This window comes from Hemicordylus capensis, chromosome 5 (genome assembly GCF_027244095.1).
Source record: "Hemicordylus capensis ecotype Gifberg chromosome 5, rHemCap1.1.pri, whole genome shotgun sequence".
Classification (NCBI taxonomy): Eukaryota; Metazoa; Chordata; class Lepidosauria; order Squamata; family Cordylidae; genus Hemicordylus; species Hemicordylus capensis.
In genome coordinates, this window is record NC_069661.1 from 75397734 (window position 1) to 75422022 (window position 24289).

A 24289-nucleotide genomic window follows, 5' to 3' on the forward strand; every position below is an offset into this window, starting at 1 on the left:
AGGTTTTTCTAATTGGAAAACCTGTGAATAACCTAAACTATTCCTCTATCCCAGGATAACTGTGGTGATCAAGGGGGAAATGCCTCCCTTAGCTGCAGGGAGTTCTCAGATAGGCTGCCACCATCCAGTTCTCCAGGCAGGAAGATTCACCCTTCTAAGCGTAATCCTGGGAGAGTAAAGTGGAAAACTCCTCCCGTACAAGCAAGACTGAGTGGACTTAGGCCTTCAAGGACGTGTGATTAAGCAGGACACAATCAGGGGTGACGTTCAATAACAAGGATTTATTTAAAAAATATAATGGTAAGGGGAAATGCAGAAGGCTTCAGCAAACCCGGGCTTCTTTCAAACAAACCCCAAAGAATTAAAATAAAGCTGTAACACAGATGCAAGCACTTAAACAATTTCCGACACGTCTGGCTAAACTGGTTCCTATTCTTCCTAATTAATCCTAGGTAAGGAACTCCCAGTTGATTCCCATCCAAGTCTGTTGGACTCTTTCCCCTCAGCAGCTTCTGAACCTGCTGCTCTCTGAGAGGTTTCCATGGAAGAATGGACTGTAGAACAGAAAATCTTCCAATTCTTCTATTGGCTGTTGTCCAGTAAATCTTCCCCTAACTCTGGATTGGCCATTTAGTTTTGATTTTCCCGGGCTTTCGTCCTTATTAGGAAAGGCCCAACCTCCAAGCAGTTACTCTAAGTGGGGCCTAGTCTTCCCCTAAAGCCTTGCGGTCACTACAGTAACAAAACTGGTATACAGGGAACTTGCCAGTGAAGAGACAAAACTGTGGGAAATGACCCCACACAATATTTAAAGGTCTCCTGTATTGGATAGATTCAGTGCATTCTGGGCAATAGCAGACGAGTATACAGCTGCCTGAATAAGTATCCATTGAACAATACCTGCTTAGCACAGTCTGTCATTACACCAGTAAGGATAGTCATTCTTTGGATCAAAAGGGAAGCTATGCTGCGATATGGAAAGAGAAATTGAACTTGTTTACCTGATTCATGTTTGGCAACCCAGTGAAACCTTTTATGTTCAAGGTGGCTATTGTGCAGTCAGTCATTACTACTACTCGATATTTTTCAATAGTTGTCCCTCAACAACCGCGGGTTTCGCAATCACGGATTTGAGTATCCACGACTGGGGAACTGTTGCAGGTCTCGCCAACCATAACCTGAATATCCGCGATTTGGTGAGATTTTTTGGAAGCTTGGGGGGTCATTTCTGGGGTTCAGGGTGCAGTTTTTTCTATTTTCTGTTTTTTTCCTGTCTTTTTGCGACCACAATTTCCCTAACCCATGTTTCCCATTGGTGGTAATGCCTTGTCAACTGCGAATTCACCAACCACGAGGTTTTCTAGGAACAGAACCCTCAAGGTTGGTGAGGGACAACTGTACAACCATATTTCTGTGTCACATGGGCATATTGGAATATTTCAAAGGCCAGAGTATATATAGGTTTTTGTAGAGATACCATTTGGCATATTGAGGATCAAATATCGATGCTTCAGAACATAATTATCTGCCTGCTGCCATCAGAAACAATCTCCGATAAGAATTACCTTTCGAAAAGTATGGCAGTGCAAGTCCCATGAACACTATCTGATCTACCAAACATCTGTGATGTGCAATTTGTAGCATGAGAGTCCTGTGCAAAGAATTGTATGTGTGGAAGGCTTTTCTCTGTGTACTCAGGGAATACTCTGCTTTCCCACAGTTCTGAACAAGTTTCAAGAGCTGTTTAGATACAACTTTATACGTGAAGGTCCTTCAGACCTTGCAGTAAATGTATGTAGCTGAGGGAGTAGATCCACGATGGCACCACCTCCACGAGTGTATGGATTAATTCTTTTCTAGATAAGACTGAATAAACGCTCAGGGCTTACACAATAAGCTTGGTGACTAATACCCAGCAACCCTATCACTTGCCAATACTCCATATTTCTCCTTTTATAAAGAATGAAAAATGCTTCTACAAAATATTTTCTGCAAATTAATCCTCCTGATTTGCCTGCTTGTTCTTTGAAAGAATGTTTTTCTGTAAACATTGATCAGTGCATTTCTCTTCTGATCAGACTGTGTTCTTTCATTTTTTTTGTTTATTAATCACAGGTGGTTCTGTGAGGGCAAAGAACTACAAAATTCTCCTGATATTCAGATCTGTTGTGAGAGCGGAGGGCTCCATACACTAGTTATAGCGGAAGCCTTTGAGGACGACACAGGGCGGTATTGTTGCCTGGCCTCCAACTTGGTTGGCTCCGATTCTACATCAGCAGAACTATTTGTTGAAGGTAAGAGCATGATAGCATATGAGAAGGCCATGAACATCCTATTCAGGAAAATGATACAAAATTGTTGTGCATAAGATCCTATTGGTTCCAAGAAATTAACAATGATAGCCCCAGCTTATAGAGGGCTACAGAACTGTGGGGGATCCTTCTATTTTGTATTTCAGGGGTTCCCAACCTGTGGTACTCCAGATGTTGCTCGGATCATTCCCAGCCACAATAAATTATAGTTCAGCAACATCTGGAATACCACAGGTTTTGAACCCCTGATGTATAGGAGGGTGTCTGTATTCACAGTGGTTCCATTCTGAGCTAGTGCTGTGTTATTCATCAAAACTGTGAATACTGAGGTTGATGGGATCGTGAGGGTTAGGTTTCAAAGGGCATGGAAAATTGCAAAACACACACAAACCCAAATAAAATGCCCTACCATGCTCTGTGGGTCCCCAGCATTCCAGCAATGTGCCCCCCCCCGCCAAGTCTCAGTTCTTCCATTTTTTGATGGAAAACTTATTTGGCAGATTTTTAAGCAGTTTTTTCTTTGAAAATGGCCACAAAATGGCTCCAGCGCTCAAAATGGCAGCCAGAAATGACCTCAGAGGTCATTTCTGGCCACCCCCAATCTGCAGATATGCAGATCAAACACTCTTTAAGCCCATTTTTTCCTCACTTATACTGAGATTGGGTGCCATTCACCCAACCATAGATACATGGAACTGTGGATGCCGAATCTGCGAAGAACGAGGTCCTACTCTATTTCATTCTGCTTCCATGAGGGTCAAATTATACATTATATTAAGCATGTCTGTTCGTGCTGAAATGTTTCTACACCAAATAAGAGCTGCAGGAACCCAGTTTAGATAGAAACTGTGGCATGCTCTGGTCTGGATCAGTCTCCTTTTTCTCTGCTCATGCTAGCTTCGATTTGTCCGGGAAGGGAAGCTGATGGTGCCACAGGCAACTTTCCTTCCAGGGCAAATAACCATTGGGAGCCCTCCCCACCCACCAGCTCCTATTTAGTACAGAAAAGCATGTCCACTCCAATGACATGTTTAACATAATGTGTAGTTTGGCCCTGAGTCATCTGGAACATGGAATGAGAGGCCTAATATGTTTAGTGCAATTCTATAGTTATTCAAGTTGACCAACCTTTTGGCATAAGGATGATAAAGTTACACTGTCTGGAACAAAAAGACCTCAAGACTTTTGAAAACAAATTTAAAGACTTGGCATGAAGCTATAAGAAACTTTAAATGAGTTCATTGTCATTCTGTAAGCATGGTGCTGAAGTGTTTGAAGAGGCTTTTTTAGTTTAAATTTTATTTTTAAGCATAGCAAATGTCAGCTTATGTCTACCCCCTGCAGGTGCCAGCTCCTCTGATTCTGACAGTGAAATTTTCAGTTCAAAATCTGGAGCCATGCCACAGTAAGTTTACACAGCAAAACCAATTATATAGTGTGCTTCTTAGATAGTTTGAGAAGGATTATTGCAATGTTGTTCTGCTTCACCTATTTCTCCTACAGTCACTCTGAGAGAGAAAAGACTAACCAGTGTTAATGAATGACAGGATATCTTAGAGTATCACATTGAACTTTAAACATAGTGCATTGTGGGTACAGGTTTTGGTTTCATCTCCCAATTTAGGATAGTCAGTTTAGGACAGCTATGCTGGTTGACCTTCAATAATGTGCTTTGAAGAAATAGTCAAGGATGCTTTTTGCTGGCATATCTAACAAGAAATAATTAGCATTATAGCTACACCTGAATTTTGCTACATCTTAAAATTCAGGCATGTAGCATTCTAACTAAATATTAATAGAACTTTAGCTGCATTGTTGTATAACACTTTCTGCATTAAATCACTGGTATCTGTTCCAATATGAATCCCTCTTTTAGAAGCAGTTCTTGTACAGAGGTGTAAAAATCTATACCATTATTTTACGTGTGTGTCTTGAGTGTGTACATACAATTGAGTTCTATGAGCATGAATGATAACGGACTGCATTCAGCCTTCTATAGCATGGCATATGGGCATATGATGGAGATCAGCAATTGGAGGCTTCAGAACCAAATTGAACCCTCTGAAAGCGTACCGGTTGTCTTCACACATTTGGCAATCCAGAGGCAAGATAAATGTGTGGAATATTTATGTGGTCCTGTTAGAAATGTATGGATCTGAATGGTCAGCACAAGAAGGCTTCTGGATCCAGTGGTATTCCAAAGGGCCTTGAAGGGTTTCGGAATTGGTTCTGCCAATAAACTGTCTATGCCCTGGTAGATACTTGGAACAGGGAACTTAACAGGCAGTGGACACAATTGCTCCTAAGTGTCCTCTATGATGAGCTTCAAAATTAGCTCCATGGTATATGGAAGAGCTGTGAGAGCTGAAGTGGCAAGTTAGACGTCTGGAGTGCAAATGGAGGAGGACTTATCTTGAATTTGATAAGACACAGCATAGAGCCCAACTAAAGGCATATGCTATGGCAATACATGCAGCAAGGAAGTGATTTTTTTCTGAGTGTATTGCATCGGTGTGTATTGTATTTTAAGGAGCAGGACCTGAAAACAGTGGTACAGCAGCTGGTAACCTCCAAGTTGGACTACTGCAATGTACTCTATGTAGGGCTGCTATTGTATGTAGTTTGGAAGCTTCAAAATGCGGCAGCTAGATTGGTCTCTGGGGTATCCCAGAGCGACCACATTATGCCTGTTCTCAAACAGTTACACTGGTAGCTGATATGTTTCAGGAAAAGTACAAAGTGCTGGTTATTACCTTTTAAAGTTCTGAATAGCTTAGGTCTGGGTTACCTGAGGGAAGGTTTTTCTCTACAGGATCCCTACCGCTCATTGAGATTATCAGGATGGCTCGTCTTTGGGTGCCACCAGTTAATCTGGTGGCAACCTGAGATGGGGCCTTCTGTATTGTTGCCTCTAGGTTGTGGAACACGCTCCTCGTGGATATAAGAGAATTGTCTTCCTTGGTGGCCTTCAGGAGAGCCTTAAAGACCCATTTTCTTGGCCTAGCTTTTAATGATAGCCAGTTTTAATGTTATCTAGTCTTAACTGTAATTTTAATCTGTGTTTAATTGGTTATGATTTTAATCGTTAGATATTTTTTATTTTAGTGTAAACCGTCCTGAGCCATTTTAGGAAGAGCGGTATATAAATCAAATAATTTTATTTGGTGGCTATAACCGTGAGACTTCTGGAGGTCTAGTTTTTGGGATGAGAGGTTGGCCTACCATATTTATTCCTTCACAGTGGCTCTTGAGTAAAACTGGTTGCTAACAAGGAATATATAGTAATATGCCTCTGCCCTTGGAGTGGGACAGTGGGAATCAGAAGGGGGAGGGAGCTACATGCTAATCAGTTCAGTTCATAGCGTAGGGAGGATAGGGCTAGCTTTTGTTGGCTCTGAACCATCAGCACATGCAGGATTCAGCATCTCATGTGCCTTGCTTAATATTTGGGTGCCAAAAACAGAATCCTGTGTTATACTAGTGAATATACACAAATGCTTTGCTACAGATTGACACAACATAGTGGCAGCTGGTGGTTCCTGGGATGTGGGGAGTGGCTCTAGGCAGGGCAAGTAATGGGTGGAGCCACTGGTAGTGAGAGGTGGAGCCAATTGTGGGCAGCTGTGGAAGAAGAGCTTGGACTAGGCGGATGCCTTAGCAATAACTGTTAAAGTGCAGATTTGTAGCTAATGAGTAGGATCAAAACACACACACATCTCAGTCGCTCATCAGAAGAGATAGGGAAATATGGAAAACATCAGTTACTTTATAGTTCTTAACAGGACTATAGTAGTGTATAGAATTTCTCTGGCTGAGATTTCCATAAGCTGAATTTGTCATGAGCTTGAATGTTCTGCTTCAACCAGCCGAAAGAAAGTGTAGGGAAGAAACATGGGACAGTGGCTCATATCTCCCTTCTTGATTTCTCCCTTTTTATTCAGGGCCCAGAAAAAAAGCACTTCTGTTTCTTTAACAATTGGATCTTCTGCTCCCAAGGCTGGAGTCACAACAGCAGTAATCCAGCCTCTCTCTGTGCCCAATCAGCAGGTATGTAACTCTTGTGTTCTGAGATATAGGAAGTTTTTGTTCTCAGTAGGTTGCACAGTATTCTTAGTAGATGGTGATATGGTTGCACAGCACTCTGTGGATAAAATCACTTGCATCTGTTCCAGCTTGACTAATCTTGTGGATGCAGTTCTTCTATATGAGGTATCTTTGGCTGCCTTTATCAAAATTGTTTGGGTGAGCAACCTTTTTCTTGTAACCTAAGGATGTGGATGGCATTCTTGGAGGGGTTTACTCTGAACCCTTGTTTGTATGGGGATGGACTATAGCCCAGTGATAGGGTTTTGCATGTGGGAAAATTCAAGATGAGGCTGAAAAACCTCTCTGGAGGGCTGCTGCCAGTCAGTGTACACAATATTGCATTAAATGAACCAAAGGTTTGGCTTGGTGTAGGTCTGTTTCGTATGTACTTGACTAATTAGTAATTATTTGCCTAGAAGACTGTCCGGTTCCATTAAGTTATGATGTCTGGTTCCATTAAGGCTATAGTGAACACCTCATAATGGGGAAGTATTAGGACCAGCAGTTAGTTTCTAAAAATGCCCTTTACCATCTCACCTCATGCCATCCTTGCCTGCCAAAGTAACTGCTTGTTCCAGTTGCCAGCAAAGCAGCTTCCAACTAGCTTGTGTTTTAAACTCCCCTCTCAGGTGCCATGGCTTGCCTTCCAAAATTTGGAGCCTTCATCCTGCCAGCCAAAGTATCCCTCACCAGAGTCTCCTTTTCCACTGATCAAAGATCACTACCACTCATTCCACACCCTTCCTCCTTGGGCACAAATGCTGGCAAAATTCCACACTGACTTGTGTTGCTAATTTAAATGGAATTGGGAGATGGCTGATGCAGAGGCACAGAGTTGCAGCCTTTCAGATGTTAGTCCTTTTGCTCTACTAAGGCCATTGCTCCCTGGCTCTGAAAACCGTTCACTAATTTGTGTGGAGCATAGGATCATGGGCTGCTTTTGAAGGCTGCACAAAGCCTGATAAGGTCCCTGGACCTGATGTGCTGCTTTGCCATTTTGTCACTATCTCAAGCTGGTCTGCCATCATTGTCCTCTATTCCCTTTGCTTCTCCCACTCCCACTATAAAGAATGTCTTGCCTGCTGCAGTCTTGCCTGCTGCCCTGTTATCCCTTTCTCCTTGCATTTCCCAATTCTAAAATTCACTTCCTACACATAGCCTTTCCTAGAGCTCTAGACCCTCCCCTTGCTGTAGCTTCTGCTGTGAATTTCTACATTCATGCTTCACCATCTACTCAGTCGAAGTACTACTTGCAGGCCCTGCCAGTATTGCCACTGGGAACTGCTGCAACATGCATGCTCTGGCATCACTCGGCCACTGTCAGAAGATCTAGGCCTTGTGGGACGGGCCCTTCTCAAACAGCAGTTGTCTCAGCTCATAGGAGGGCAGTTCTGATGTAGGACGTTGCCATGTCATGTGACCTTTCTACTTGTTCTATAACTTGCAACATTAATGGAGTGCCATAGGAGGGAGATTTGATGAACCAACTCTCATCTTACTGTGGTAATGCCAGAAGGAGCCCTTGCACATCAAGTCACCACCACACCTGTTTCCTATTTTCACCTTGCTTCTGTTCCTTTTGTGTATTGTCTTCCCAGGGACAATAGCATTTGTATATCATCTAGCACACTGGGTAAAAAGGTAAAGTGTGCCATCAGGTTGGTATCGACCCCTGGTAACCACAGAGTCCTGTGGTTGTCTTTGGTAGAATACAGGAGGGTTTACCATTGCCTCCTTCCGCGTAGTATGAGATGATGCCTTTCAGCATCTTTCTATATCATTGCTGCCTAATATAGGTGTTTCCCATAGTCTGGGAAACATACCAGCAGGGATTCAAACTGGCAGCCTCTGGCTTGCTAGTCAAGTCATTTCTCTGCTGTGCCATTAGGTGGCTGCAGCACACTGAATCTAGTTAACATTCAACATTGTTAAACGCTTGAATGGGGTATACAAAATTGCTTACTTGCAAGATTAGGTTTAATGCATTACACTTTAAGTTGAACTTGATTTCTATAAGCAACTGCCTATATTTTAACTTGTACACTGCCAGGAGATTTCTATATCAGGTGGTATAGAAACTGATAGATAAATAATATATTGGTCGAAAACTGAGAAATATTTTTGCACCTGGTATACCTGATAAAGTGTGTTAAACAGAGTACTAGTATTAGCGGGGCAAGCTGTTTTGGTGGGATAGACAACATCTTTGAAAGCACTTCGTATTATCAATGGTGCTGATGTCTAACTCATTTCTAGGTCCAAAGTCCTACTTCATACCTCGGCAAATTAGATGGATCTAACACTAATCATACTGCACCTGTTTTTGCAAAGGTTTGTCTTTTCCACTGAGATTTTCATGGTGTATAATAGAAAAAATGTTTAGTGCATAGATCACTTGAAATTTTATTAAAATCATGGAACAGTAATGGCTACCTTTCAATTGATATTAATGGTCTTTTAGCAAAGCATCTTTTCTGTAACTTATATCTATTCCGTGTACTGGATAATAGTCAGAGTTAAATATTAGTCATTCATTTTTCCTTCATAAACTTGAGACAAAATACTATTATAATAATCACATGGGTGACCATTGGCACAGTCCCACCTAGAAGTTCTCCTGTATAGCTTGAATGAATACCATGCTGTTGTTGAACTTTTACTCACTTTCAGTTAGATTGAGCTCAAGTCTTATAGAAGTTTTACTTACTCGCATATCCTGACCTTGCCAGCATGCCATCATCCTTGCATTAGTATGTTTTTAAAATGTGGGTCAAGTGCCATATAGATTAGATATGGATATTTCTGCTGAGAGCAGATTGTAGTTATAGTTTGGATTGTCAGAATAAAAATTGCTCTGTATTAGGGAATTAGGGATGTGCAAAACGTTCTGAAGTCTAAACATTTTGACTTGAAATAGGCTGTTTCGAACCTGAAACAAAATGCCCTTTAAATAAAAGGCCTATTTGGAGCTGGCGGGGGTGGGTGGGCGGGAAATGACATTTTGATTGAAACATTTTGATGTTTTGAGTGCCATTTTGGAGGACTGTTTTCCCATTGCTGATTAAGTTTCTGGTTGGCTTGTTACACGAATCAAGTGTTGTCATGGGATCCTATGGCGGTTTGGAGGAGAGGTTAAAAACTTGTTTAAAATTGCCCTCTTGCCCATTTCTGTTGTGGGTTGGATGGTAGGTAGCACCCATCATACCCAACCACACAACCTACTTTGGTGTCTCTAGGAGATAACCATGGAAAACAGTGTGGTGTTCCACATTTCCTCATTGTTCCCTATGTCTGAAATACTTGAATCATTTTGAGTTTTGTTGCATCAGAAAAGCTGGTTCGACTGCTGTTTTTTAATGAAACTTTTTGGCCATCTGTGTTTTTGTTTTGAGCTTGAAACAAAAAACAAAATCCATTTCATGCACGTTCCTACTCTGAATTAATATGCCAACATTAAATCTTAGCAAGCAAAGATGTATGCGGATGATTTTCTGAGTGGTGTGACCTTGTTTTGACCATTAGTAATCTGTGTATTCAACTTTCAGGAGCTCCAAAACTCAACAGCAAGTGAAGGGCAAGTAGTTGTACTTGAATGCAGAGTTAGGGGAGCACCTCCCTTACATGTCAGTTGGTTTCGGCAAGGCACTGAAATTCAGGATTCGCCAGATTTCAGAATTCTTCAAAAAAGTAAGTAGCAGGCTACCTCCTGGTTTAAATATCTCTGTGCCATAACAAAACCAATATTATTACAAATATTTATATACCACTTTTCAACAAAAGTGATTTACATTAAAAATGTAAGATGGTTCTCTGCCTCAAAGGGCTCACAGTCTGAAAAGAAATATAAGAGGCATGTTGTGCTGGGATTGGATAGGGCTAGTTGCTCTCCCCCTGCTGAATGAACAAGAATTGCCACTTTAAAAGTTGTCTCTTTGCTAAATTAGTAGGGGTAGCTGAGCAAATAGAAATATATGCTTCAGTTTTGAATTTTGTATCATTTAAGGTTCAAAATCTTTATAGCATACTCTTCTCTCCATTTTCCCCACTCATATAATGGCAGTAGGTACTTTATCTAATAAATGCTTTGTCTTGGTATTAATACCAACTGCTTTCTAATATATTTTGTTCTTCTGTTCTCATCTCCTGTCCTCTGTTTGGATGATGTGATAAGCAGAGCCTCGGTCTGCAGCTGAACCTGGTAAGCATCGTGAAAAAGAAATCTTTTTGTTCGCTCACCCTTTGTGCTTGTGCTGAAGTTAAATAGTGTAGTGTTTCTGCAAGGGACAGGTAACATGAAACTCCCTTCAAGGCAGTCTATTCTTTATCACTGAATTCAGACCCTGCTACCCTGTGCTTTACATCAATTCCTTTAATAGTGGAACAGCAAATTCCATCCAGACCAATGTGGAGAGCCCCAGTGGATAAACCGTTTAAACACTCCTTATTTTCAGAAATTGCTTTTCCTCATTAGCTTGCAAGTTGCTCAGTCTTCGCAATTCAGTCACTAAATTCATGCAGGCATACTTTTGGTAGTACCAAACCACTAAATGCTGGATTTCCATTTCTCAAATATGTGCTGTGTTAAATATAAAGAGAGTCATTTTTAAAGCAAAACAAAAAACAATCCTAGTCTGGCATTATTTGCTGGTATATTTGTAGGTCAAAACATCCAGAAATCAGCAGATCTAAAAAGTAGGGAAGCAATCTCTACTTGTGTCTGTTCTTTGTTGGTTTTAGTTCCTGTAGTTTTTATAATTTGAATTTTCTAGCTATCCTGTTTTAGGGATTTTATTTAGGAGTTTTGTATGTGGGTCCTTCTTGTTACACTACTTTGTATGCTTCTAATTCTGTTGTCAGCCCAACCTCAAGACCCTGCTAAGATGATCATATCTGCATCTTTGCTTGCACTAGTCAGTAGTACCTTATCCTCTGACAGCAAATCACTAACTATATCTATATCTATGTTTCTCTAAGGTGTACCTGTTGCTAATCCCATGTGTGGCAGCTCTTGCAAGAGTTTGCAGGCGAGCTGCCAGCAGGGAGAGAGGAAAGTTCCGGTGCCACCAGCGGACAGGCTTGTGGGCGAGGCGGGAGAGAAAATGGCAGAGGCGTCTGGGAAGGAGGGCAAAGAACTAGAGGTGCAGATGTTCTGCGCCCAGTTAGTTACTAATAAAGGAACAGTGAACGTTCTGTGCAGCAGCTTCCATGGTGTTCATGCTGTTGTTCAGTTCCTCCACCAACCATTCTAGCACAGCAGTGATGCTCCAAGATCATACCCACAGGGCTGGCACTACTTAATCTGCCCTTCTTTGCTCCAATCCAGTTCACAGGTTGCAGAGACAGGGAATTCTATCCAATTGTGTTGCATTTGTATCTTTTGTAGCAAGTGAGAGGGTCTGATTTGAAGGGAAGGTTTTGAGTATTTAACTAGTTGAAGGTGTAGAGATAATAGCAGAGTTTCTAAGCCAGGGTTTCCCAGATGTTGCTGAACTACAACTCCTGTCATCCGCACAGGGGTGAATTAACCCTTTTGCTGCCTGTAGTCACGCAAGGATTTTGCCGGCCCTTCTCTCCTCTGACAAAGTATGTGTGTGTCCCAATTGCAAAACCCCAGTATACAATGCAGTCAATGAGATGCATTCGCATGAGATAGATTTAACATAATTATGTAGCAAAATAGTTCACCCCAGGTCCCTCCCTCCTCCCCACCCCCAGCGGCGGAAGTAGATAGACGGCTGTGTGGTGCTGGCATGGGACGGAGCGGGCCAGGCCATGGCTGCCTGCCTGGCTGTCTCATCGTCCAGCAGCAGGTCGGTTGTGTCTCTCCCTCAGCCTCCCTGCCTCTGTGTGTGTCCAAGTCTCAGAGAGCCTCCTTGAACTCCTGCTCACTCCTGGCCCTGTCTGTCCATCCTCCTGTCTGTGTGCTGCTGGGAGGGGATGGACTGGGAATCCTGAGTCTGAGGAGGACGACGACAATGAAGAGAAACCTGCTGCTAGCCGAGGCAGGCCTCAGCTCCTTAGGTTGGTTGCTTCCACAAGCGGGCTCCTGGACTGCCTCCATGCTTGGACGTGCCTGGACTGGCAGGGAAATGGCCCAGAAGGGGAGTGGTTGGGGAGGAGGCAGCAAGCATGTGTTCCACGGGACTTGCTGCGAATGCAGGACTTGTTGGCAGGAGGGTAGGAAGAGCCCCCTCACTGCTGCCTCGCTCCTGGCTTTCTAGTTGTGCTGTGCCCCCCCTTCTTCACCCCCACCCCGTCCGGGCCACTACCACCACCTCTTCCTCCCATCTCCAACTCTGAGTCCAACTGTAGATCTTGCGAGAGGGGACTCTAGACTCTCCTGAGACTTCCAAAGAGATCTGCAGAGTCCAGACAGAGCAGGTGGGAAGTGAGAGGAGGTGGTGTGGGCAGCTGAGGTGATATGCAGCGGGGGCGGGGAAAGGTGGCATGAGCAGCAGCACTGTGAGGCTGCCGAGCAAAGAGGCAGGCTGCTTGCTCTCTGCCTCCCCCGCCATCGCAGGGCCTGTCAAGGTGCAGGCTCCTGAGCTTGATCTTCAGAGTCAGAATCTCCAGCCAAATAAACATACAGTGAGTCACTTACTGACCTGGAGCAGAGCGTACATTACCACCCCTCCCACTGGAGGAGGAAGTCCCCTCCGCCACTTCCCTCTGGCTCTGGGTAGCAAGTTGAACCTATCCTAGGCTGCAGCCAGAGCTTCCTAAATTGCAGCCACAGTACTACTTTTTGCCAAAAGTAAAAAGAATCTGTTTCCTTCTACCACCCTGATACTTTCACATTTAAAATCATTGATTAAAGAATGACAAAGACCCTAAATGTAGGTTTTAAACTGTATGGAACTAATCAGCCGTGGACACGATTTTGGAAACAAGAAGAGTAAGTGACTTAAGAACATGATTCGGGAGCAGGATTTGTGCTCTGTTTTCTCAAAATGAGGTGACGAATCACATCATGGACTGAGGGCAGGATTTTGATTCCAGTTGGCTACTTCATATTGCACCACCCCAAAACATTGTGCCACAGTGTCAGAACTGAAGTTGCAAGATATGAAACTAGCCATTCCACATCGCCGGGAGCAGCAGGCATTTTATGTTAATCAGTTTTTTATAAACTTTGAATTTTTATGAACTACATTAATAAAGCAGCTGTGGAGAGTTGTGGAAGTCTGCCCACTCTCTCCTTCCAGGTCCAGCTACCCCTAAACTGCCCATAGCACATCCTTGCCTTTCGGTTTCCCCACCCTAGGCAGGAGGAGGCACCTGGCTGCAGCCTGACCGTGTTTACACTATCAGCCTCCGACACTTCTTTTTAAAAAAGCCAGGGCTGCTCTACTACCTGTATTATAGTATCATGGAGTGGGGGGTAGGAAAGAATGAACAAACGTAGGCATCGACAGGCAGGCTTAGCATTGCAAGCATCTCAGCTGCAGGAGTGGACAAAGAGGGAGTTGACTAGCAGCCACACATAGGCAGCAGGGAAGGCAAAGCGTGGAGAACTCGGTGGGCTCCGGCCACTAGGAACATAGGAAACTGCCATATACTGAGTCAGACCATTGGTCTGTCTAGCTCAGTATTGTCTTCAGACTGGCAGCAGCTTCTCCAAGGTTGCAGGCAAGAAACTCTCTCAGCCCTATCTTGGAGAAGCCAGGGAGAGAACTTGGAACCTTCTGCTCTTCCCAGAGCGGCTTCATCCCCTGAGGGGAATATCTTACAGTGCTCACACTTCTAGTCTCCCATTCATATGCAGTCAGGGCAGACCCTGCTTAGGTATGGGGACAAGTCATGCTTGCTACTACAAGACCAGCTCTCCTCTCCTCACCACTGCTCTGCTTTGTCTTGGCACATGCATACATACACACCACCCACAGTCTGTCAGTCTCAAGCAGACGTCAGAGTGAGAGAAAGAATAATGTCATTGCCACCCATCCTTGTCCCCCTCGCTCCCCCGCTGGCTTCAGGCTGGTTCTTGTCCACCCAATGATGTGCTGCCGTCCACTCCACCTTGCCTCATGTGGCACACATTGGAAATTTAGTTTTAAAAAGTCACTCTCACTTACACGGGAGGAGAAATCAGAACAAATCTGAGGTACATGTGCCCAAATTTTTTCACTTGAAAATTTGCCACTGCAGGAACCTTAGCGCCGTAGGCAGCTGCCTCTCCGTTAATCCACCCCTGCATCCCAAGCTGCAGTTTGTTGTGGCTGGGGATGATGGGAGTTGTAGTTTGGCAACATCTGGAATACCACAGGTTGGGAACCCCTGTTCTAAGCTATAGAGTTGATGTGGTAGGAAAGTAGAGTTCTTGAGCAACAAAGAGAGCAGAGTTTGGGGGCGGATGGGGAGAAGGAGCTTATAAAGGAAAAAGTCAGCAGGTTTTCTAATGTCTTTCCAGAGGTGAAGACAGAGGGAAGCAAGAGGGATGGATTTGTTGGAATCTGTGTGGTTCCCAGGAGCAGTGTACATTGGTCTGTGGCTCACAGGAGCATGAGACGTAACACTAGCAGTTCTAAGGGGATTTGCTCAGCCACTGTACTGCTTTTTGCCAAAAGTAAATGTAAAGAAAATGGCAGATACGCAACTAGCTTGGGGGGACACGGATAAACTGGCTCAGCTCCCAAAGCCTGCTCTTCAAACTGGAGCTTCAAAAATTACTACAACCCAATTAAAACCCAAACTTGCAGGAGTGTTGCTCTTCCATTAACTAGTTGAATATGTCTCTCCATTCCTAAAGTGTATTCTTCCTTGGGAACACATTACATTTTCCCAGTGTAATAAATAGAACAGGAAAGCAGAGAAGACAGCTTTTATCTGTTCATCTGCTAATCCCTGACAGTCAGCAAAAAAAATCAGATGGCCAATTGTTGCATGCTAACAGGTCAGGCACAGTAGGGTCAGGAGAAGAAAAAAACTATGCTTTGTGGATTCAGGCAGCTGAACGATTATGAAACAGGTTTTTCTTGTCACTGCTAGGTTCTATCTGCCTAATGTGTTTTACACTCCTTTCTCTGTCTAGACGGAAATCAGCCTGCATCACAAATCTCTTCAGACTGTTTTGAGAATTAATAGCCAGTCAAATTACTTAAGGCCAACATCACAGTTTGTCAAATTACCTACTCAGAACTATGTTATTTTGACATTTTGACTTTATGCTGATTGACTCCTTCAAAGAACAGTCTGTTTTTAGAAAGAAGGAAAGAAACCTGCAGAATCATTTGCCAGCTGTTGATGCTATGGCCATTACTCAGCTGTCTGGAAGTAGCCACAAAGTATATTGAATTTCTGTAAAACAATTGTCTGTTGGTATGTAAAAATACTATACTATAAAAATGGATCCTTCTCTCTTTAGAACTGTGACTAGGGAATTTGTTAGACATAACCTTTTTCGGAGCACAAGAGTTAAATTTATGGGAGATGCATGCACATGTAGACACACACATATCCCTTTACAAAGTTTTAAAAATATATTTGTCTTGGAGTATGTATTCCCCAAGTTTGCTTTGCTACTGTTCTCTAGACTATGTTCTAACTTAAAGGTAGGTATGTAGGGGTGTGTGCTTAAATGTCAGCAGTCTGTAAGAACTTCTACTCACATTACCTCCATGCTTGTGGGGCTCAGAAACCATGGGCCATAGGTAAGGTGGCCCTCATATCAGCACAGCCTCCATTTACAGCAGGGCAACATCTTGGGGTATGTGGAATGCCATAGTGTTGGCTGTTTTCACATGGAAAGGACTTCACCATTTTTGAGTAGCTCCCTTGCTGTTAAGAGAACTCATAAAAGGACTATAGATGTAAAGTGCACCCTCTCTGGATTTCTGTATGTAATGGGCAGCGGGGCCTGGAGGTTTGAGAACTGAGTGGGCATAGTTACAGAACACTATAAGTTAATGTAAACGCTTGGGAGTCTTATCACAGTACTGTTGGAAAGGAAATGCATCGGCTCTCTGCAGTTTAAAAAGCCAGCCAGCCAGTAGCAAATCCGTCCAGCTGCTTAACTCTGTTACTGGACAGAGTTCTGCTTCCCTTTCCTAAATCTGACATTAGATCAGTAAGAATGGGAATCTGCTTTCATGGTGTCGTCCCAACTTGTGGTGGTCTCTTGCCCTGTGTGTTCTGCCAAGGCAAACCTGCATGAGCCTTTTGGGGACTGGGAGCCATCTTATTTATTTATTATTTCTCTGTGTAAACTGCTCTGAGCCACTTTTGGAAGGGCGATATAGCAATCAATCAATCAATCAATCAATCAATCAAATAAAATAATTATATTGGCTACCACAGGATACAGTTTCTTCCTGACCTTGCTCTTCTCCATCTCTTCTGTTACCCTGGCCATAATCTATTACGCTCTCTAGGCATTTTTGATTGCTTTCTGTCATGTACACAAGCTATAGCCCTGGGCCTTTCCTTTAGGAAGGGGAACAGTTCAACAGATAGATGAGACCAAAAAACAAGGTTGTTGCCAGATAAGGAAACTGGAGCACAAAAAGTAGCTTGGTGAGCTGATCCAGCATTAATGCAATCAAGGAAGGAGAGAAGGGTAGGAAACAAGAGGCTAAAGGAGGAGGCTGGAAACGTGTGTAGATAGATTATTGAAACAGTGAAGTTTTCCTTCTCTGATAAAAGAAAGTACTTTACAGTTTTCTGTCACGTATGTCAGCTGGGGCAGCCAGCATGGCTGCAGTTGCTTGCCTCGCTCCTACAGAAGCGACAAATTCTTGTCTTCATGATAGCAACTTCATAAAAATCAGCAAATACAGCTGCTTAACAAAACTGCCTCCCCACATCCTTCCTTTACTTTTACATTATCACCATGTACTGTGTAAGTCCTGTTTTGTAGGGCTATGCACTGGCACTCCTGATTCTGACAAAAATTTACCATCCCTGCTGGCTCCACACAGAGGCAGGTGCTTCTGGTGTGACCAGCTCCACCCAGTACCTGCCAGACTTCTCACTGGAACTGGAGGCTGTGGGGATGCTGCGAAGGTGTGCAGGGACATCTAGCTTTTCCCAGAACCTTCCCCGTGGGAAAATACTGGAAGAAACTCTCTTCCTGTGGCCTCCAGTTCTGGTGAAAAGCCTTTCTCTCCCCTGCACTGGAAATGGCAGGTACTGCGTTGGTACTGTGCCAAGAGATGCACAGACCTACTATCTCCAGTAATAGGTTTGGAAACATACTTGTTAGTAGTTCAGTGAAACTCGGTGTGTATCAAGTGCCCTAAGATGTTTGGAAAGCTACTTTTAAATATTGTGTTGTGCAGATAGGCACACTTGAACTCCTGCTCCTGTGATCACCTTCAGCACAGTGTAGCAATTTCATCACAGGGTAGTAATTTCCAGCTCTTCTGGCCTGTTCTAAACCAGTCATCTGAATTGTTGACATACTCTGAATTAAAGTCTGGGTTGACTTTTTAACTGCTCTTGCATATGAACAGTGCTGCTGCTCTGCTGGCATGTCAAAAACGTATATAAGCTGAGGATGTGATGGTTGTGTGCTTAAGACTGTAGCATCACCACGGCTTGATGTACCCAGAACCAATTCATTCCAATAGGCAGCAGAATTCCAGAGAGTCTAGGATATCAAGAACACATTCCCATCCCCCACCTGCCACCTGAACACATTCCCATCCCCCACCTAAGAGTCTGAGGTGCAAGAAGTGAATGTATCCATTCACTTGTATGGAGCAGAGAAAAACTGGCAGGCAGCTGTTGAGAAACTTTTTATACACACAGAACCCATTGTGGACTATGGGAAAAACTCAAGTGCTCTCCCCCTCCCCTTCCATGCCTGGCTTCATACAATACTTTAAACTACAATTTGCCATGACATCCACACTGGGAAACTGTGGTTTGAGCACTCCCTACAAACCATAGTTTGCAATACCAGGTGGTATGGAGTGCTCAAGCCACAGTTTCCTGGTGTTAAAACACAGCAAATCAGGGGTCATGCGACAAGGAGTGCTTGTCCCCATCCAGCAAACCTGAATTGTCCCCTTTGCTAAGCAGGGTCCACTGTGGTTTGCATTTGAATTAGAGACGTGTGAGTACTATAAAATATTCTCCTTATGGGATGGGACCATTCTGAAAACAGCACCTCCATGCTTGCATGCAGAAGGTTCTAAGTTCTGTCCCTGACATTTCCAAGATAGGGCTGAGAGAGACTTCTGCCTGCAACCTTGGGGAAGCTGCTGCCAGTCTGTGTAAGGCAATACTGAGCAAGATAGACCAATGGTATAAGGCAGCTTCCTATATTCCTATGAATATGAAGTCTGAAGCAATCCTCTGTTGATTCCTTGATAAGGAAATGATCATGCATGGTCCCCCGCCCCACCCAACAAGATGAAGGCAGCAAAATCACTTAGGCTAGCCTTGGATGCAATTCAGTCTGGATGGGCTGACTAAAGGAATAGGTAGTGCAAGACCTTGGTCATCTTAGAATATCAAAAAATCCTTCTTAAATCCTTCTTAATGGTTGGAAAACTGCACTTGAAACTTCCTAAAAGGAAGTGATTTCCTAGCTTGGAAGCAGTTCAATTTTGAAAAGTAGCTATTCTGCAAAAGGTTTTGCCATTATCTGATTCAGTTCTTCTCACACAATGCAACATTCAAATTGATATTGTCCCTTAGTTGTGTGCATTGTACCTGCTGTGTGCATTTATCTTTGGTTCTGAAAGAAGTGGATGTGTGTAGTGTCCTCTGCAAATAGCTGCAACCTCGAGGCAGCTTCTTTTCCATGATGAGATCCCACACAGCTGGTTGCTGCATGTGAACAATGTAACTCAGGGCAGATTGCATGGATTTTTCTTACATGCTAGGCATCCTCACTCCCATGAAATCTGCTCTGCCCATGTAGTTGCATCATTCACGTACTGCAGCTGTGTGGAATCATATCTTGGGAGAGGCTTCTATGAAGCTGCGGCTGCATGTCAAGGACACATGTTTCTGCTGCTGCTGTGTAACATTCAAAGTACTAGTTTGGATACTTTACATCTTTCTAGATAAATGGCAGCTCCATGTCATTTTTACCCTGTGTACACCCTAATATGTTACAGCACCTTACCTGTGACATGGCCATGTCATGCCTTTCCCCATCCTGACAGTGCTATGGAACAAGATCAGGGAAATGCACAATTTGATGATGATGTGAAGTATTATAAGGGCTACTACCCTTAAACTTTGTGGTGGATTTGGGGAGAATGCTACATGGCAATACTGTTTTGGGTGGCAGCAACACTGTCTCCCTCAATCTCATGGGAATGTCTCTCAGAATCAGGCTGGTGCTGTAGTGTGGGTGAATGGTAAGATGCAGTCATGATTACTCAGCTTGCTTAATCTGAAGTGTCAGCAAGTTCTTTCTTTTGTCTGCTGCATCTTAAGGGTATGCAAAATTCTCAGAGCAATCTGATACCATCTATTTTAGTTGGGATTTCTCTGTGTCTCTCTGGAAACTAGGTTGTCTCGGGTTTCTTGCAAGACTCCTGATTTGTTTTTTCTGTCTCAAACTTTTGTTTCCTTTTTTCTTTACCAACGTAAATTTCCAAGCTAGCATGTCACTAGTTTGAATGCATTGTCATATAAAACCGTATATTGGTTTACAATAGGCAAAGGATCAAGGTTGTATTTAAAACACAACTTTTCCATATGTCATTGCATAAAATCACTGCTGTTTTTACATACGCTGATTTCTAATGCTGATAGTTTTTTGAAACTTTGAAATTATGAGTGGCTGGCCACTTCAAAGAGCTTAATAAAAAAGTTCAACATTATTGTTCCCTAGAATCATATTTGAATCAAGAGGCAAATAACTTCTTCTTCTTCTTCTTCTTCTTCTTCTTCTTCTTCTTCTTCTTCTTCTTATTATTATTATTATTATTATTATTATTATTATTATTATTAATTATTATTATTTTACATTTATATCCCACTCTTCCTCCAAGGAGCCCAGAGTGGTGTACTACATACTTGAGTTGACCATCCAGTACTCGTAATTACTGTTGAGTTAAGTGGGCTTGCTTCTCCACAAATGTGCACAGGATTGCAGCTTTTTAAAAAAGCAGAGGGATTTTTTTCCTTGCTATACATCTTTCAGGGCACTAAACTAACAGGTTTACAGAAAAGTAATGAATAGAGCTTTACTTATTTGATGCTTTTACCTCAAAGTTTTGACTTTTATCTCAAACTGTTTTTTAAAATAGTCTTATTTACCAGGCGACTTTGGTTTTTATGTTAAAGAAAAAAGTGTGTACATCAGCATCTACATTTTCCAACACAGAGAATAATATTTCTTATAATGCATGTAGAGCTCAAAATCAGTAGTTTTGGAATGCACTTCTGTGATGAAATGGTTTGCCAGCTGATGACATATGGGAAGTAAAATACATTATTTAAAGTATAAGGTCATGTTTAGCCTGGCAACAAGAGAAAATTGATTTTCAAGAGAGCTCACCAAAGCATGAAAGATGTTTTGTCCTGCTGTCATGTACATACCCCTGCCTTTTCCCCCTCTGGAACTGACATCCTTTTGTTCACTAGTTTCCTAGAGAGGATCTAGGTGATATAGCCAAACTGTTGCATTACTCTGTGTGAGTGTCAGAACCAATTTGTGGAGTGAGGGCTATTTATTTATGCAATAAAAGAATTGCAATGCCAGCTGTCCAATATAGATGTACTTAAGGACAATGATGGCTTTAACGAAAACCTTGTTGCTTGCAGGTTCTGCCCTCTCTTGATCTATTCCTTATCAGTGTAAAATTGATAAATGATTGCTAGTAATCTTCTCTTAATTCTCTTAATTAAAAACTCTTCTACCTTTTACAGCTCACTTTCTCAGACCTGTGCCACTTGTACATGTGTGCACCTACCCTGTTTCCCTGAAAGTAAGACCTACCCCGAAAGTAAGACCTAGCAGTAATTTCTGATGTACCGCTAATTGCCCTAGTGCATTTTGGGGGGCTAAAATTAATATAAGACACTGTCTTATTTTCGGGGAAACACGGTAGTTTCCTTGTTTGGGCATGGTTCACATGCAATGTATGTTTGCAGGGCTGCCGAAACAATTCTAGGGAAATTACTTATGTTCAAAGCAAACTTAACCCTTCTGTAACCAGCTCTGACCAACCAGAAAGCAGGCAGGTCTCTGTCTGGAAGCACAAACCCTGATTAACACCAAATCAACAAGTGTGTGTAGATTAGATCCAGATGGTGAAGCAGCACAGTAAATTAAGTATCCCAGGTGGCAGACAGAGTTGGGAGGCCAGGACTTCACAAAAGAAAGAAATGTTGTTAAAAGAAAATACTACAATAGTCAGGTATTGCGTATTGGCTGCTAGAGCAGGTGAAACAGTGGATCGTAATTTGTTTCTGTGAAGGAAAGAGGAGCGAGGTGTGTACGAACATGACAAATATGTATATACCACTTTTCAACAAAAGTTCCCAAAGTGGTTTACATAGATAGATTAAATGGTTCTCCATCTCCAAAGGGCTCATAATCTAAAAAAGAAACATAAGATAAACACCAGCAACAGCTACTGGAGGGATGCTGTGCTGGGAATGGCTGATCTCTCTCTGATAAAGAGAATCACCACTTTTAAAAGGTGCCTCTTTGCTCAATTAGCAGGGTTAAGCTGCAAGGAAAGCAAAAGTGGCATAAAAGGAAAGGAGAAGGTTAAAAATGAGCAGTTTATCCCTCCTATTTTTCTGAGAAGAGATGAATAACCTCAAAACAGAAGGTTTGGATCTTGGGCTGTAGATCTGACTTCTATGATGCAGTAATGCTGTGCTGAGCTGGATTGGCTTCCAATGCTGACATTGGCTACCTAATTCAAGGGGGTTCAACAGAGTCTGGGTCCTTGATTGGCATCTGCTTCTGGATATTCCAAGCAGAGTCTGAGCTGCAAACTGGCTTTGGAGGATAGTGCAAGAGAAGGTGCTTGGCTTGGAGAATTAGGAAGTCTGCCAGCAAACCTGCTTCTTGAAAATGCATTAAACTCAGTAGTTCAGGTCAATTAGAACTGAGGGTTGGCGACGTGTTTCCTCTCTTCCAGAGCATAGACAGACTGGGGACTTGTGCATGTAGAGGAACTAGGTAAGTTACATGCAAGTCCCAGTCCCATAGCTGCAGTCCCACATCACTCATGCGCTTTGTTCGGATGTTGGCCATTGTTCTTGTTAACAGAGAACAGTTATTTGATGAATTTACAGATTTCAATGGGCTTTTTTTATACTGATTAGATATTACCCTTATGATTTAATCAGTATCAAGAAAGCTTTTTTATACTGATCACCATCCTAACTTGGTCAATAAAATCACGGCACAAGACCACCAATAGGTTGGAACAGTTTCTGTGAAATTGTTCCAACATATTGGTAGTCTTGTGATTGTATTGACCCAGTTAGGATGGTTAAAGAACACACTCAGTAGCTGCCATCCAGCTGTTTCACTCTTTTTGCTGGAGAACCACTAAAGCAGGCCTGCTCAACTTAGGCCCCCCAGCTGTTTTTGGACTACAACTCCCATAAGCCCCAGCCACAGGGGCCAATAGCCAGGGATTATGGGAGTTGTAGGCCAACATCTGCAGGAGGGCCGAAGTTGAGCAGGCCTGCACTAAAGCCAAATGATGCCTAGTAGGAGACCTTTTTATATGGGCTGTCTATTGTTAGCTGAGAACCAGCTGGAACAGGCTGAGTTTTTTATTGCTCGCTGTGCTTTTATTTGGGTTTAATTTGATTTTGCTGAATTTTTTTTCATAGGTTCTTTTTGCACTTATTGTTTCCTGCCCTAAACTATCAGGAGCAGGGTATAATTTATATAAACTATAAATAAATACCAAAATGTTAATAGTTACTGACAAATAACTTAACATTTGATTAACCAGCATCATTTTGTGGTGATTGCTACTGAATAAAAGTTCCAGTCTTCAAAATCTTGCTGTAGTCTTGAACTTTGTCAGTGTTTATAGTAAATTATTGTACATTTTGCATTTGTTCTACATGATTAAACTTGCAGTATTATGGAATGGCATTACATAAAAGAATACATAACATTTACAAAAAATCTACCTGTATTTTTAAAAGCCTATTAATTATCTAATGTTGTCTCATGTTGATCATAATCTAGAACAGTTTAAAATCTCTGTGTTATATTAAGTAATACTGGACTGTGTTTTTGTCATATTCTACAGACTTCTCTGTACTGCCAACAGTAGTTGTTCTATTGTCTGGGGGTTGGAAATTATATACTGGACCTCTTTTTAAATTGGTCCTTCATTTTCAGACTGTCTCCAACACAGGAAGTCTTTGGGTATATGATAATATGTGATAATTCTGAAAAGGAAAAACAGTTTTAAGTTAATTGAGACAGCAATCAGCTGCCACTCAATGCAACATGAAGAATTGCTTCCTGAGTACAAGAACTATAAATCAAGGAATAGGAAAACAATCACAGTTGGTTTTGCATGGTTGCATTTTGACATAGTTCATGCAGAGAGGTTAGAAACAGAAGGCTTTCATAGAGAACTCTGATTATATTAAGTGTTAAGCCGAAACTAGCTTCTGAATAAACTCCACTTGAAAGACATTTGTGCCATAAGCACAAAATCACGCCCATGTACTGTGTTAATCTTCACTAATGCCATACCTGGTTTCAAGTATTAATACAAAAACAAACCTCTTCACTAAGCATGCTTTCAAAGAATGGGGGGAGAAATCCACCTTGAACATCTTGTTTCCTACAAGGTGGTTAAAGGGTGTTCAAAGTGTAACAAATCCATGTGATGTGATTTTTGGTATGCTCCCTTAGGTTGTAAAGCTAGTTTCTCTTGTTGGTGCCACTCTGCAGGTTACACTTTTTGGTGTATTCCTCAAAACATCAAAGTGTA

The 24289-nt window shown here is 42.4% G+C and overlaps 1 protein-coding gene across 8 annotated transcripts in view; it reads left to right on the forward strand.

Annotated features, from left to right (window-relative positions):
* Positions 1-24289, forward strand: part of PALLD (palladin, cytoskeletal associated protein) — a 329355-nt gene that overhangs the window by 133408 nt on the left and 171658 nt on the right. For 5 of the 8 annotated variants that reach the window (XM_053257735.1, XM_053257738.1, XM_053257737.1 and 2 more), the window contains 6 exons: positions 2116-2294; positions 3657-3717; positions 6254-6359; positions 8655-8729; positions 9944-10085; positions 10570-10596. In XM_053257735.1, coding sequence (XP_053113710.1) covers positions 2116-2294; positions 3657-3717; positions 6254-6359; positions 8655-8729; positions 9944-10085; positions 10570-10596 — 590 coding nt within the window. Of the gene's footprint in view, positions 1-1061; positions 1197-2115; positions 2295-3656; positions 3718-6253; positions 6360-8654; positions 8730-9943; positions 10086-10569; positions 10597-24289 lie in introns of those variants that run through there. The other 3 variants (XM_053257736.1, XM_053257739.1, XM_053257742.1) reach the window with 2 other exon arrangements.